Source organism: Camelus bactrianus, chromosome 9 (assembly GCF_048773025.1).
Source record: "Camelus bactrianus isolate YW-2024 breed Bactrian camel chromosome 9, ASM4877302v1, whole genome shotgun sequence".
Taxonomy (NCBI): domain Eukaryota; kingdom Metazoa; phylum Chordata; class Mammalia; order Artiodactyla; family Camelidae; genus Camelus; species Camelus bactrianus.
The window spans coordinates 61,001,764-61,018,637 of NC_133547.1; the positions used below are offsets into that span (position 1 = coordinate 61,001,764).

General features: G+C 40.8%; 1 protein-coding gene across 2 annotated transcripts in view; it reads right to left on the bottom strand.

Moving 5' to 3' along the window:
- The window catches only part of TANGO6 (transport and golgi organization 6 homolog), a 154,046-nt gene that overhangs the window by 19,348 nt on the left and 117,824 nt on the right, over positions 1 to 16,874 (bottom strand). For both annotated transcript variants that reach the window (XM_010962538.3, XM_045522290.2), the window contains one exon: positions 10,243 to 10,356. In XM_010962538.3, the coding sequence (XP_010960840.2) occupies positions 10,243 to 10,356 (114 nt within the window). The remainder of the gene's footprint in view (positions 1 to 10,242; positions 10,357 to 16,874) is intronic.

A 16,874-nucleotide genomic window follows, 5' to 3' on the forward strand; every position in this document is an offset into this window, starting at 1 on the left:
AATGAGCAAGTCACACTTTTACATATTAGATCCAGTAGGAAGTCAAATAAGTGAATTGAAAAATCCAAGAAATAAAAGCATAAGCATGCTACTTGGAAATATGGAAGTAAACATTTAAAGAAACAGCTAATCTCTTGGATTGGAAGAAATAATATTGTTAAAATGGCCATACTACCCAAAGCAATTTACAGATTTAATGTACTCCCTATCAAACTACCCAGGACATTTTCACAGAACTAGAACAAATAATCCTAAAAATTTATATGGAATCACAAAAGACCCAGAATTGCCAACGCAATACTGAAGAAAAAGAATGAAGCTAGAGGAACAACCCTCCCAGATTTCAGATAATACTACAGAGCCACAGTAATCAAAACAGCGTGATATTGGCACAAAAAGAGACATATGGATCAATGGAACAGAATTGAGAGCCCAGAAATAAGCCCACACACCTACGGCCAATTAATCTTCGACAAAAGGGGCAAGAATACACAATGGAGAAAAGATAGTCTCTTTAGCAAGTGGTGTTGGGAAAGCTGGACAGCCACATGTAAATCAACGGAGTTACAACACTCACTCATATCATACACAAAAACAAACTCAAAATAGCTTAAAGACTTAAACATAGGACAAGACACTATAAATCTCCTAGAAGAAATCACAGGCAAAACATTTTCTGACATAAATCTTAGCAATGTTCTCCTAGGGCAGTCTACCCAGGCAATAGAAATAAAAACAAAATATAAACACATGGAGCCCAATTAAATTTAAAAGCTTTAGCACAGCAAAGGAAGCCATAAACAAAACAAAAAGACAACCTACACAATGGGAGAAAATATGTGCAAATGATACAACTGACAAGAGCTTAATTTCCAGAATATATAAACAGCTTATACAACTTAATAACAACAACAACAACAAAAAACCCCAAACAACCCAATCCAAAAATGGGCAGAAGACCTAAACAAGCAATTCTCCAATGAAGACATACAAATGGCCTCTAGGCAGAATGGCCATCATTAAAAAGTCCACAAACAATAAATGCTGGAGAGGGTGTGAAGAAAAGGGAACTTTCCTACACTGTTGGTGGGATTGTAGTTTGGTACAGTCATTATGGAAAACAGCATTGATATTCCTCCACTACTAAAAACAGATTTACCATATGATCCAGCAATCCCACTCCTGTGCATACATCTAGAGGGAACTAATTTGAAAAGATACATGCACCCCAATGTTCATAGCAGCACTATTTACAACAGCCAAGACATGGAAACAACCTAAATGGCCATCCATAGATGATCGAATAAAGAAGTTGTGATATATTTATACAACAGAATGCTACTCAGCCATAAAAAATTAAATAATGCCATTTGCAGCAACATGGATGGATCTGGAGATCATCATTCTAAGTGAAGTAAGCCAGAGAGAGAAAAATATCATATGATATCACTTATATGTGGAATCTAAAAAAAAAAAAAAAAAAAAAAGAACTTATCTGCAAAACAGAAACAGACGGACAGACACAGAAAACAAACTTATGGTTACCACAGAGGGAAGGGAGTAGGAAGGGATAAATTGGGAGTTTGAGATTTGCAGGTACTAACTACTACATATAAAATAGATAAACAACAAGTTTCTACTGTGTAGCACAGGGAACTATATTCAATATCTTGTAGTAACCTATAATGAAAAATAATATGAAAAGGAAAATATGTATGTGTATGTATGACTGAAACATGTTGTATACCAGAAACTGACACAACATAGTAAACTGACTATACTTCAATTTTTAAAAATGGAAAAAAAATAAAGAAACAGCTAATCAAGTTGAAAATAGTAGGTGTGGATGGGGAATGAGAATGGAGGATGAGGTAATGGGTCTTTGGATTAAGCTTTGTAATACTATGTATATGAATAGCTTTTCTGGGAATAAAATTTAGAAGCGAATATACTAACAATAAAAAGACAAATAACTCAATTAAAAAATGGGCAAAAATTCTGAATAGACATTTCTCCAAAGAAGACATACAAATGGCCAACAAGCTCATGCAAAGATGCTCAACATCTTAGGCATCAGAGAAATACACCACTTTATACCCACTAGGATGGCTATAATCCTAGTAAGTGATAGACAATAACAAGTGTTAATGAGAATGTGGAACATTTGGAACCCTCAAGCATTGCTGGTGGAAATAAAAAAATGATGCAGCTAGAAAACAGTCTGGCAGTTCCTTAAACACAGAGTTACCATACGACCCAGCAATTCCACTCCCAGGTACATATCCAAGAAAACTGGAAACATATGTTGCACAGAAACTTGTACACAAATGTTCATAGCAACATTATTTAAAATAGCCAAAAGTGAAAACAACCCAAATGTCCATCAACAGATGAATGGATAAACAAATATGCTAGGCCCATACAATGGAATATTACTCAGCCATAAAAAGTGATAAAATCCGGATACATGCTACAATATGGATTAACCTTGACCACATTATGCTAAGTGAAAGAAGCCAGACAGAAAAGGCTGCATATTATATGATTCCTTTTATATGAAATGTCTAGAAAAGGCAAATCCACAGATAGAAAGTAGGTTTGTGGTTACCATGGGTTGGAGGGAGGGGGTAGATGGGGAGTGATTGCTAATGGGTTTGGGGCTTCTTTTTTGGGGAAATGAAAATGCTCTGGAAGTAGATGGTGGTGATGTTTGCATGACTTTATGAATACACTAGAAACCCTGAACTGCAGCCTTTAATTTTACAGATGAGTTACATCTCAATTTAAGAAATTATGTAAGAAAAAATACAAGGTGAGAGAGAGAAGGGGCTGCAGTGCGACTAATGAACAGAGCATACTCATCTGACCTTCCTTTGGGTCAGCAGCTGCGGCCTTGCAGAAGTGTCCTTGTCTGCCTAGACCTGGCCTTGCCTCTCTTCTGCTCACCAACTTCCCTCAGGCTGGGTCTGTCTCCGGCCTGTACGGCTCCTCTCCTGACAACCTTCCTGCCCCTGCTCTCTCAGCTCCTGGCTCAGATCCTGAGACAAATATGCAACTGAAAATGTCCCTGATAACCTCCAGGGTTATCTAGTTATAAACCCTCTTGAACTCAGAAGTTTAAGGGCATGACTCCTGAGTTGCTATCCCATATATAAATCTTGTATTTGACAGATGGTAGAGATCCTTGGAAAAACAGGCATTCGCTAATAACTAAGCATTCGGTTTTTGGTGTGTGGGAAAGAACATTTAAAAAGTTGTGCTTCTGGTCTGACTGGGTCTTAGGAGGTAAAAAATAACAAATTATGTTGGGCTTGAGACAAAACAGAGTAACACAAGCTTCTATGTATATACAACAGGTGTAAAAAGTCATCACAATTTTTTGGGGCAACACTTTGCCACAGGGAAGTGATGAGAACTTAGTGATTTACAGAAAAAGTAGATGGCTAAACAGGAACTAGAACTTTGGTTAATTGTACTCAGCTAATCAGAGCATACTTTAAATACTCTCACTGTGGAAAATTAAACCGGCGACTGCTTACCGTGTATTTTCACCTATTATTGGTGTGATTCTTAAAAATAATCTTCATCTGCTCCTTCTTTTAAAAAACTAAGCAGTTTAAGTGAGGGAACAGTAGAGCCAGGTGGAGCATAGGCTTTAGAGATACACAGCCTGACTTTAAACCAGCTCTGCCATTTACCAGCAGCATGATCTTGAGTGGTTTGCTTAACCTCGGAGAGGCTTCCTTTAGTCACCTGTAAAATGGGAATAACAATACCTAACTCTCAGAGTTCCTGAGGAATCAGCTGTGACAATACAGTAATGCACTAGCTCAGTGCCTGCTTTCCGAGAGCAGACAGCATTACTACCAGGGGTGCTACATCCACTGCTTCCTAGTGGTGGGAAAGAAAAGGGGAAGCAACAGTGGTGGAGCTCAAATCAGGTTCAGAACCTTTTGGTTCGGACTACAACGCATCTAGGTTCTTATACATCTTCCCAGTAGAGCTGGTATCCATCATGAGGAAGAACAAGGTGGCATGGGCAGTCATGAGATGCTTGCGGAGTCGGAAGGCTATGTCCCATGTTATGAAGCCTGTCTTCTAAGACCTGAGATGACCGATGGTGAGGGCCTGGCATGATAAACTGTAAGGTTCTAAAAGTTCCAGCCATGAAAGAAACTGCCTATTCATCAATATTGAATATAAAATTATCTTTGGTGGGTTTAAAAAAATCATTAAAAACCCCAGCAAATCTGTGGCTCAGACAGCAGTAGAGGTGATGGTGGTGGTAGTGACAACAGCAATAACAGTACCACCACCGCCACCAGTGATGACTAGCAGTCATCATCACTGCTGTCTTTTATACTTATAGCCCTTTATAGTTTGCGGTTTCATATGTTATCCCATCTAATTCCTGCCACATCTCTGACAGACAGGTAGGACTGATGTGAAAATGAGGTTCAGAGAGGTTAAGAGATTCGCACCCAGACCAGAACTTGCACCAAGTCCAATAGTCCAAAAAATTGTTCTATGTTCCCTCATTATTTTCTCTATTCGAGTGTGAGAATCGATTTCTTTCAAGGTAAGCATGTCAGAAACATTGCCCCTCTTGTCTTCCTGCGAGTATAGGATGTGGTATAGACACTTAGAAGGAAAAAAAAAAAGGAAAGGAGAATGACAGAGACAGGAGACAGAGACACCCTATACAGAACAGGCTCTTCTCAAGATTCAGCAATAGAGAACAAATGGAGAAGCATAGGCACAAAACAGAAAGGACAGGAATCCTAAGGGCCCGTTATGGGTTGAACTGTGTCCCCCGTTCCTCCTCAAAAAGATATATTGAGGTCCTAACCCCCAGGACCTCAGAATGTGACCTTATTTGGAAATAGAGTTGTTGTGATGTAACTAGTTAAGATAATGTCATACTGGAGTTGGGGGTCCACCCAACCCAATATGACCGGTGCCCTTATATAAGAAGAAAGCCACATAAAGACAGAGACACATGGGGAGAATGCATGTGACCACAAAGGCAGAGACTGGAGTTACGCAGCTGCCAGCCAGTCACGCTAAGGATTGCCGGGAAATCACTGGAGGCCACGGGGAGGCAAGGAAGGAGTTCTTTACGGTCTCAGGGAGCACGGCCCACCTTAACTTTGGACTTCTAGCCTCCAGAACTATAAGATAGTCAACTTTTGTTGTTTTAAGCCACTCAGTTTGTGGAACTTTATTACAGCAGCCCTAGGAAGCTAACACACAGCCTTAAGAGGACTTTTTTCTTCTGAGATTGAAATGGAGCAACAGTAAGTAGGGTGTCTAAGACTGAGTCAGAGAGAAGTATCTGTGGGGGAAGAGACTTAAAACATGTTTTATTTTTTATTTTTAAAAAGTATTTATTTATTATTGTATTATTTTTAAAATTTTAGTGGGGGATGGGAGAGAAGTAATTTATTTATCATTTATTCTTAGAGGAGTTACTGGAGATTGAACCCAGGACCCCATGCATGCTAAGCATGCGTTCTACCACTTGAGCTATATCCTCCCCTTTAATATGTTTTAAAATCCGTCTGTGCCTCTGTCTCTGTGGCATCATAAACAATGTCCAAAAATGCTGAATTCTTATTAAATGTCTTTTATTAATATCAATTTGTAAACACCCAAGCCCGGGCCAGCAGCAGATGACCAACCACGGTCAACTGGCCATAGCTTTGTGTTCCCGGGAAGGAGCAATGCTTTTTAATTTCAGTCCTGAAAGGGCTCTCCCAAGACCTTGCTCAAAGTTTACAGAGGAGCAAATTATTATTACCTGGATCCCAGTCGTTTTTATGTAAATGTTCTTTTCATTTGCTCCTCACATGGAGCCTTTGATCTCTTAAAAGGAGTAGTGTCTGTGAAAATTGCTCTGGGAAAGAAACTGCGCCCATTTAACTACACCCATAGCACGCACACAAAAAACACAACAAATGCTGTCAAAATAACTTTGGGGATAAGACAAAACCAATAAAAGGAAGGAAAGTTTCCATTCAGTCTGCCCATTTACTTATAACTTGCTGTGTCAGAGATCATCAGTCCTCCTCGGGTCCCAGTTCTCGGTCTAGACAGACAGGCACAAGGTGAACCTAGGTGACATGCGTTACATCTTTTGGACGAACCATGTGTAACTGCTGTCTTTGAAAAAGCATCACATCATCCACAAACCATTTCTTTCTTTTTTTTTTTTTTTTCAGCCACAGTATGCCTTCTCTCTTACAAAGAAGTCCAACTCACAAAAGTTAGTGAAACCATTATTCCTAATGTTATTAGAACAGGCTTCTGTCATCAGAGTCCAACACTGGACTCAGAGAAGGAATTAAAAACCATTCCTGGGTAGATTTGGATTTGGCTCAGAACCTGACTCAGCCATCAATTAATAATTAATTCCAAACTCTTCCCCCTGAAGATGCTTCTAGGTTTTGCTTATTTTTGAAGATACGACCTGGTATCAAGGCTGGGTTGTCATCTTGAAGGAATGAATTCTAGAGCCTACTAATTATCTCCCACTAGACAGAGTAGAGAATACATTATTCTTTCACCATTTAAAATTAGGGATTAGAAGGAAGAAAATCTATGCACTGGCAATTACCCTTTAAAATTAAAAAGCAAGGGAGAAAGTTTCAATATTAATATGTCACCATACTTAGCCACTACAAATCCATGCGTGAAGTTGCCAAGTACTTCACAGTCCTAAGAAGTCAGCTTTCAGTAAACTGCAGAGAACTACAACAGTAGTTACCTAGACAAATTTAGAACTATGGTCAACCCCAAATCACTCATTCTTTTTCTTAAGACCAACAACTTTTTTTTCTATTGTATAGACAAATGAGTCTCGTTATCTGCGGTGGTTATGTTCTACAAAGGTGCATGAAGACTGAATTAATGGATACTGAGTCATTGCTCCTAAGGGAAACACAAAGTAAGGATTCTAACAGCCTCTGTTCACACCAAATCATTCATTTAAAAATCTTCTCATTACATTACATCCTTTACATTAGATAATTTCTATTGCTCTATCTGCAAATTCACTTATTCTTTCCTTGGTCATCTCCATCCTGCTTTTAATTCCATTCAGTGATTTTAAAAAAAGCTCAGATATTGTAGTTTTAGTTCTAAAACTTCAACATGGCTCTTTTAAAAAATCACTTCTATTTCTTTGCTGAGATTTCCTATCTTTCTATTTAACTGCAGACATATTTTTTCTTTTACTTCACTGAGGGCCATGATAATAGCTGCGTTAAAATCCTTGCCCGATAGTTCTAACATGAGGATTATCTTGGGGTTGGTCTCAGGTGATTTTCTTTTCTACTGAGAATACGTTTCACTTTCCTAGTGTTTTATATACTGAGTAGTTTTGGATTGTGTCCTGGACATTATGAATGTTAAATTATGGAGACGGGATTCTGCTCTTCAATTAGTGCTTTTTTTTTTTTTTTAAATATCAGGCAATTATCTTGCTTGGTTTCGGGGTCAGCCAGAGATGCAGGAAGACAAAATTTGGGAATCCTTTCTCTGGATCTTTCCCCTCCAGGGTCTCACCTCTCTCTCCTGCAGCTGTGGTTTCCCCAGATTTAATCTGGTTCCCCAGCCCAGAAAGACTGTGATTTCTCCACCAGTACCCCTAATGCACTGCATGCCTCGTCAAATATAACTCGCCCCTGGGCTAAAATCAGCCAAGAAAATGGGAACTTACTCTGTACAACACCTCTCCTCTAAACATGGACACCCCATAAGAATCTGCCTGCCTCTGACCACTCTTAATGTCCTCAGTAGCTACTTGCTGTACTATGACCAGAGTTCATAACTGCTGTCTGAAGGAGGCCAGTCTGGTAGGCTGTTGCTCAACCATTACTGTCCCAATGATTCATTATTGTCTTTGGAATAAATTTATGAATACAGAGGTTCTAAACTTACAATTCTTAGAATAAACAAGTAGCCTTGCAAAGATTGAACTTGGGAAGAGCTGGATAGTGAGGGACAATTTTCTCATGCTGTCAGTTAGCTCATCTCCATGATGAAGAAGACTGTTCTCAACTCTGAGGCCAAAAGAAAGTATGGGTCTAAACATACCTCCTCTCCTGGGTATTCCTAGTAAATTCCATTTACAGCAAGGGGAAGGTAGATCTTTTCCGGCTTCAGGCTTAGGAATGAGTGAATTAACAGATATGATCATAAGGCCAAAACAACATTAAGCAAAGAAGGTAAGTTTTTCAGTAAGAAAGTGAATGCTGTATTTCCCTCCAGTGTGGATAGTCTGGCTACTTGTAAGTGGGAAAGAGGTAAAAGCTACCTCGTGAGTTGCATGCAGGTGGTGATCCCAACCTATCTCCTGATTTCCTGAACCTCTATCTGTTACTCGACTCTCTGCTTCTTTTTCAAGCTGCCAGAATCACAGAGGTCCTTGTCCAGCACATCTACGAGCAACAGAGAATTCACTGAAACCTAGGATTATCTTCTGGCACTCTACAGCTTGAGAGATAGTGATTAGAAGGCAAAAAAAAACAAAACAAAACTTCATCAACAAAGTGGCATTTTCATTTCAGCTGTTCCTGGGGGCAAAACAGAGCAGTAGAGAAAATCTCAGATTGAAAGCTTTGTGGTTATCTCCGCTTCTCATTAAAGTGCCCCTGATTATAATCACACCTACGATTACAAGATTTAACACACCTGGTCTCAAGGCTGCACCAGGAAGAGGACTCATACACTCATCCCATGCCATTTCCTTTTCTTTATTCAGTAAATAAGCACAATTTATAAATTTCAGTGAGCGTAGACTAGAAATGGTTTGGCGAACAGGAGACAGGTTTTTCTTTCACGTGGCTTTTTGAAAGTGACAAAATCTTCCATGGCCACAAATTATTTTACTACTGGTGAGAGCTTGCCTCACTGCTTAATGTTGCTTTCATTGCTACACACAGATGTGAGAAATCTGGATAGAGTTTCTTTCTGTTTATTCTCTCATTTTACTAACCAGACATTTTGCTCTCCTACAGACGCACACACACACATACACACATACTCTCACTGAGTAGGGGTGTGTGTGCTTACAGAGTTTTTCAGATTTATTTTAATAGCATTGTAACTTGTATTTTAAAATAAACTTCTATTTTGAAATAACTGTAGATTTACAGAAAAGTTGCAGAGACAGTACAGAGAATTCCTGTATATTCCTCACCCAGTTTCCCCTATTGTTAACTTACATAACAATGGTATATTTATCAAGAGTCTTGCAGATCTTGACAGTGGGTTTAAAAAAAACACTGACTCTTTCTTAACTCCATTTTGTGCAGCAGATTTTCAACAAGAGCAGTGTGTACCCTAAAGCAATTTAATCTTCTGAATTATCAAGTTACGATCTGCACGTACCCTCCTCCTATCAAGGTCCTAGACAGTAACGAGGGGGTAACTAATATATCCATGCTTGTACAAAAATAGTGTCAGGAACTTGATATGGCAAAATTCCAGCATGAACAGAGCTGTGTGTCTCACAAAACACGTACTCTGCTAATGGCTTCACTGACACTTAGTTAAATACCGATATGCCAGCCACAGACGGGCACTGTGGATGCCGGGAGGTGAATTAATAATGCATACTCTCTCTATAAAGTCAACTGGGAATGAATTTCCATTAAAATCAAGAAGAAAATTAATTTAGAGGTCACTTGTTCTTAGCACACATATGGATATATATACTCTCTTCCTGGACTGGCTGCACACTCTGGAGAAATCCAGCCAAACCCACTTGGAGGAAGAATAAAAGTTCAATTTATGCAGCAACTAAACTCTCATGGATTGAACTCCGCTAGAAAGGAAACATTTGAAATGAGGTCCTTTAGTGATTCCATATGAACAATTGAGCCAGGAAGACAAGTCACTAAAGCTCAGGCAGGGTCCGTGTGGTCCAGCCAGCTCACCTTGGACCCTGTACCCCTGAGGGGAATGCTGGGACCCAGAATCTCAATCTATAAAAGTGTGCTCTGGTTTTTCTGCAGCGGTTTACTGTGCAGTTTGCCTAATACGTTACAGAGGAAACAGAAACTCTTATTGAAGACGCAAACAATACAATTTTCCTGCTATAAAATCCCTGCCAGCTGATTCATCTGCGTGAGTTCATCCAGGAAAAAGGTTCAAGGCCTGCCCTAGTGAAAGGAAAACTGATAAACAGATAAAAAACAAAGAGGTAGGGAAGTTCCAAATGGTAAGAGACTGACTTACCTCAGTAGCTTTCTGGCTGAGTCCCCGAAGCAGCAGCACAATCACATGGATGGCAGCTCGGCGCACTTGAACTTCATGGTCTGTTTTAGCCACAACAATCAGGCAAGCTGTTACCTAGGAGGGCAAGGATAGAAGTCAATAAAAATCAGGATTGCACAATTACCTGAAGCCTTTCAACTGTGTTACACTTTCTACTATCTGGTTTCATCACAAATTATCTAGGCTTAGGGGTGGATCGCTTCCTCATTCTCCATAAGGAGAGGGAGATCTAGTGGTAGAGATCTTGATTTAGTCTGGTTTTCTGGAAAAGAGCAAAATCTGCTTTGGAATTCAGGAGGGAGATAGGAAGTGGGAAGGAATACATGTATATAATAAGGGTATGGTCAAAGGGGACTATTTCCTCAAGAGTGGGAAGAGCTGTTACCTGCCCCACTTTGGGGACATCAGATCGAAGGAAGAAAAGTTGGTCTAAAACCCAGTGGCTTCTAGGGACCACGGAGATTTAGCTCAGCAGGCTTCAGAGATCAAGGCCTCGCATGAGTATCAGTGTGCCAACTGATGAAAGTTTCAGCCCAGGGATAAGGAAATACTTAAACAAACTGATCTTCTTCTAGCATGTCCCGACGGCCCAGTCCCACAAATCTAGTGTCCATCCCATGTGAGTCATCAGGGGCCAATTTCTGAGACTCTCTGCCCGGGCTTCTTCATTTGTGGAATGGGCCTCTTAGTGCTCATTTACTTTAAAAGTTAGCTCTATAACAGAAAAGACTGGCAACTACTTGCAAAACATGGTGCCAGGTATATAGCTAATAATTATATGTCATAAAATGAGACATCTTCTATACCCTGTACCAGCTACCCTGCCCCCACCCTGCTCCTGGTAGGCACAAAAATACTCTAAAACCTCACTAAAGAGATACAACTGAAAACAACAGCAAAAAAGCATTTCTGAGGTGTTGGTGCAAGACTGAAAAGGAAGAAACAAAAATTTCAAAACGTCACAATGACATAAAAAATGTGAAGGTAAGTCTAAATTATTCAATTGGTCTCTCACATACTTTGTTATGTGATGTGCTGTGTGAGTATATATCCTGGCCAACTGTGGAGGGATTTCTAACTATGATAAGAAAATAGCCAGATTGTGTGCTTGGAAACACGTATAAATACATATTATGTTTAAAGAATGGTTTTTTAAAAAGGTTTAAAAAAAGAATACAGGCACAAATGAGGAAATAGGCCTGTGCAGAAATTTTAACTATGTAGGTTGTATTTTTCACAGCTTTCAAACAGTTGGGCATAGTTCAAAGGGTCTAATTAATCAGTGATGGCACAGGGATTAGAAGAAGTAGCTTGTTCTTAAATATAATTGCAACTGTGATGCACTGGCATTTAATCAAATTGTACACCCATTAGACAAACTCGAAGCTTACATGTGAAAGGAAATTCAAGAAAACTATTTGGGGGCTTTTTTTCAATAAGACCCAGCAAGATGCTTTTGCTTTTGACTTGGGACCCTCACCCAAGGCCAAGAGTGGCTTCCATGCCTCTGGCATTAATGGTAGAAGCAATTCATGCCAAGGAGGAGTTCCTTGGGTGACCTCCAAACAGGCAAAAACATAATAGGTACCTCCACTTGCAGGCTTAGTATTTACAAGGTAAGAGCTGAAATCAGAGAAACAAGTTAGAGCTAGGTCCGAGTTCTTCTTGACACATAAAAGTTTAGCTTATTCAGTCTGATAACTAAAGTATGAAAGCCAGTTCAGGGCCATGTAATGCACAGACTCTCCCAAGGCTTTTGCCTGCTTCCCTCAAGTTTGAGTTTTGGGCCCCTGTTTCCACATCTGGCAGACAAAGCTTCCTGGTCTAGAACCCTCTTGATGTCCAGCTTTGCCACCTCTGTTCTGCCTCATTATGCTGAGCGGGTCGAGATTCTGCCTCAGTGCTCAGTGTAAGGCCAGCTCTGACTGTCAGGCGTTATTCCACAATCAGGATAGGCAGAAGCATCCCGGCTGGAAAAGGGCTTCCCCTGCAGGGTCAGTTTCTGAGGTACAACCAAGAGGAGCTGGTTGTTACAAGCCTTGCTGAGATGAGCCGGAATGGCCTCCTGCTGTTAGTGACTTACACACCAGATTGTACCAGGGGCCCATCAGCAATCAGCCATCCGGGACAACCAGGAAGAGGCCTGTGAACAGAAGAATGTTTGTGGACCTTCCTCAACATCTCTGTCACAAGGACCAAATCCTGTGAAATGTACAATGGTCAGTTGTACAGAATGTTCTTAAAGCATCAACATTTTAATATAGTCTTTAATATATATATCCCCTAGAGATAAGAATGGCCCTCTTCTGCTCAGGTCAAGCTACCGTAACCAACTTGTAATGTTGCTCTTCTGCAAGCCATCAGGATAGATCCCTCATCAAACACCAGAAGCAGGGAGAATGCATGGCCACTCTCTTCCATCTGTCCAGTCTGAACAACGTCACACCCACGGCTAGTCTCTCTCACCTCCAACCCCAAGGACGACAGACTCAACACTGCCTTCCACCCCTTAAAAGCCTCAGCTAGTAGATACATAGGTGATGTAATGTCTTTATTAATTTATGAACTGGTGTAATATTTCTCTCCTGTTTCTAAATCCTCCCAAAAGGGCAGAAATTCATTCCATGTGATCTTCATGTCACCTGCCCTAAAGGTCAACATACCTATTCTAATAAACCAAACTATGGAAGGCTTTTTTTTAATTGGCTAAATTACGCAAATTGTATCCACTTCTGAAAGCCATACAGAGAGAAAGGTGATGGCTGCTTTGGGAACACAAAGGTCAGTTTAAACAATTTAGCACATGATAGCCAACAGAAATATGGAAAAACATCACTCCACAAACAGCTGGCACACATCAAGCATAATCACAACTCTATAAAGATAAAACAAATGACAGGATTACCAAAAACTGACTTTGGAAAATTCCAGAAGAGGTACCAGAGTTGAGGTATCAAGAAAGCCTGATTTCAACTTTCCAACTGTGTCTTCATCCCTTTCCCTAAAGCTTTCTTTGTTAAAATTTGGTCAGTCTGCTAACCTGTCTGAAACCAGACCATCTGTCCTCCTGTTTGTAAACTAAGAAACCTTAACAGCAAAGGCAGGGGGGCCTCTAATCCCCATGTGCTCAGCTTGCTCACTTAACCTGCCATCAAAGAGAACCGTGGTGGCTATGTCTGCTTCCTTGAGGTTTCCCAGGACATCTACCCAAGCCTCAGGGGTCTATTGACCCTCAACTGTATGAGCTGTGTCACTGAGGAAACTACACTGATTGTGGCAAATCTAGTCATCAGTTCAGATCATTCAGTGGGACCAGAGGTGGTAGCTCTGCATCAAACCTCAAAGCCTGGGTTCATGGAATTCTGAGCATCACATCACAAGTGGATTGCTCCTGCACTTGTCACCTGGGACATGTCTTATTTGCTGCAGTGAGGATGAGCCTCTCACTGCAGTTCGCTTAATTCGTATTTACTTTGCATAGAGTGATAAAGATGAAAGAGTCTATCAAGATTTGGTTTCAAGCAACACAGTTCATAATAAGAACAAGGAGAAACTGGGAAAAATAATAATGCTCTCCAAACAGGTTAAATCTTGTTTGGAGAAAAAAAAAGAAACAGAAAAAAAAAAAAGCTGAATTCCCAGTGCAGAGACTGTGGAAGTGCTGGTCCTATCCTTTTCGTTCCTTCGCTACCAGCAATCACGGTCGCAGCACAGACAGTGCCTGAATGCAGACCACCCACCAGGCAGGACAGCTGTCTTCAGATGCCCAAGAGCCACAGCTGGACCCCCAGACCAGATCATGTTAGAAGATCATGGTGGCAGGTTTGCTCAATTTTATATCAAAACAGGTTACGCTTCCCCTCTTTCTCAGCCTGGCTAACAACATCAGTGTGACTTCCTTGCTGCCATGACAAGTCTAACGGAGGGTCCCAACTCTGTGATCCCTCAGGACCCTGGGCTTGTTCTATGACATCACTCTAGTCCACTGTCTATTTATTCCTCTGTTTACATTCTACTGAGATTTCCTTGGGGGAAGAGATTGGGTCCTCATCTGTGTTCTCAAACATACCTGGCACGTGACGAATGCCCACAAAGGAGAATTCCTTCAGTTTGCAGCCAAAGACAAGTTTCCCCAGAGTTAAAGTTCCTTCTCCACCAGCTGCTGGGGCTAAGTATTTCTGAGACTATAAGAGATTTCTAGAGCTTTCATGGGTCACTGAGAGAACTTTCAGAGAGGAAGACACAATGATCTTTTAAAATAAATTAGGTCATTTTCATTCTTCTACTTTGACTTCCTATCTTACTCACAGTAAAAGCCAAAGTCCTTCCAAGGCCCCACTTGGACTGCCACTTCCTCCTGGACGCCAACCACAATGACTCCTTCCCTTGCCCTCTTCACTCAAGCCATACTGGCCTTACTGCTCACTAGCATGTCAAGCACACACCTGTCCCAGGTGTGTACAGCTGCTCTGTACTTGCTGCTCCTTCTGCCTAGAATGCTCTCTCGCCATGCATCTGCCTGGATCAGCTCCTGCTCCCTTCAGGTCTTTGCTCAAGTCACTCATCAGTGAAGTGTTTCCTGCTCATCCAAGGTCACATACGACAACAAACTCCCTCCGGGCCCCTCACCTTACTAGACTTAGCTCCTTAGCATTTACTCCAACTGACACAGTATGTACTTGTTTACTAGCTTGCTTGTTTGTTACCTAACTCTCCTCTCTAGAATGCCAGCTCCATGAGGACAGGAACTTTGTTAGGTTCAGAGCTAGATCCCTACCACCAAGCATATGTCTTGGCTGGAGTCTCATAACTGGCAAAGAGTAAGTGCTCAAAAAATATCTGCTGAGTGATAAACGAATGAAGAACTACTTAAGAGCCAGGCCAAATCTGCCACTTTTTTGATGTGAATGGACAAGAGTGGTCTGACTACAGGAGGACTCAATGGCTAAAATACTAAGACTGTCTGTCAGGTGTCCAGTCATGTTCTGACTTGCACTCCACCCAAGGCAGCTGGTTTGGCACTGATGACATGGCAGGCGTGGGATGCTACATTAGAAGGAACATCTAAAAAGAAGAGACAGAAGTTATGTGGGACGGAAACACCTGGTTTTTCAAATCAGAGGGAATATATTGCCTTCTGAAGTTTCACTGCCAAAAGCAAGTGCTATTAAGGCAGGGCTGGCTACATGACCCTTCCTGTCAGTAGCTTTTCTCACATGGTAACTCTCCTCTTTTTCAAGAGCAGAAAAGCAGTCTTATAAACGAACTGCAATCATTTATTGAGAGACAATATAGAGGAGTGGTTTAAGAGCATGGATTCAGGAACCACCTGCCTGCATTCAAACCCCAGCTCTGCCACTACCCATCTGAATGACCTTGGCAACTTGTTTAACTTCTCTGTGCTTCAGTTTCCTCGGTGAGGATTAGATCAGCTGAGATATGTAAGGCACTCAGAAGAGTATTAAGTGCTTGCTAGCATTACTACTTCTAAAACATGTAGGGACTGGTCTTCCCAAGTAAGCCTTATCCTCCTCTTCCTTCAACATTAATCAACAAATGCTAAGTACCTACTATATGCTAAACACCGTGATAGGCGCTAGGCGATATGCAAAGGTGAATAAAGACTGGTTGTGCTCACAATTTATTAATGACCATGAACACTCCTGGGATTGATGTTGCAGAGTGTCCAGGTCTCTAGAAGTGGGGCAGGGTCACTGGACAAGGGATTTGCCAGGCAGATGCCCCCACAGTGGCAGCCCCTTGCATTGATTTGAAACAAAAGGAAGGACTCTCTCTTTGCGTTAGCACCCATGGGGAGCAAACAGTCTACTACCTATTTCTGCTTCGTTTCTGAGGGCTTAATCAGTGAGGCTCAGTTCTTGCTGTGAGCCAGGAAGTTGTAAAGCTAACAAGACCCTTTGTGATGTGGCCTCTGTCTGTCTCTTGTCTCAGATCTGCTACCGACTAACCTCTTTCTAACTAACCATCTTCCTAATTAACCAAACCAAGAAATTTCGCCAACATTTTCAGTAGGAAATCATATGCCACCAGCATGCTTCAGTATCCTTAAGAGAGAGAAAGGAAAGAAGAATCTAGGAACTCAAAAAGAAACATGGTCTCGGTTTCTGGGTTCAGAAGATCATGATATTCAGGCACAATGTGAGTTCACTGGTGTTAGAAAATGTATGCGATACTATCAAATCTAAGCTGATTCACTTGGCAATGTGGGGGAAATTTTTATTCAGTTCATGGCTTTAAAATTTTTAAAAAAATTTTTGTAATGCTTATACAACTCCATGAATACACTTAAAACCAATAAATTATACTCTTCAAGTGGTAAACTGTATAGTATATGAATTCTATCTCAATAAAGCTGTTATTAAGAATAATAGTATTTGGGTTTGGTTCAGATCATGGTCTAAGAGTTTGTTTCAGTTCATGGTTTATGGCTCAGTTTGGGTTGAGTCATGTGAAGAGACCAAGTAAACAGAAAAAAATGTGGGGACCATTTCAAAATTTGACACAGAGAAGTTATAAAAGACTGAAATCTTCAGCTGATATAACCAAATAGACCTGCAAAGGCCTTCTCTTAA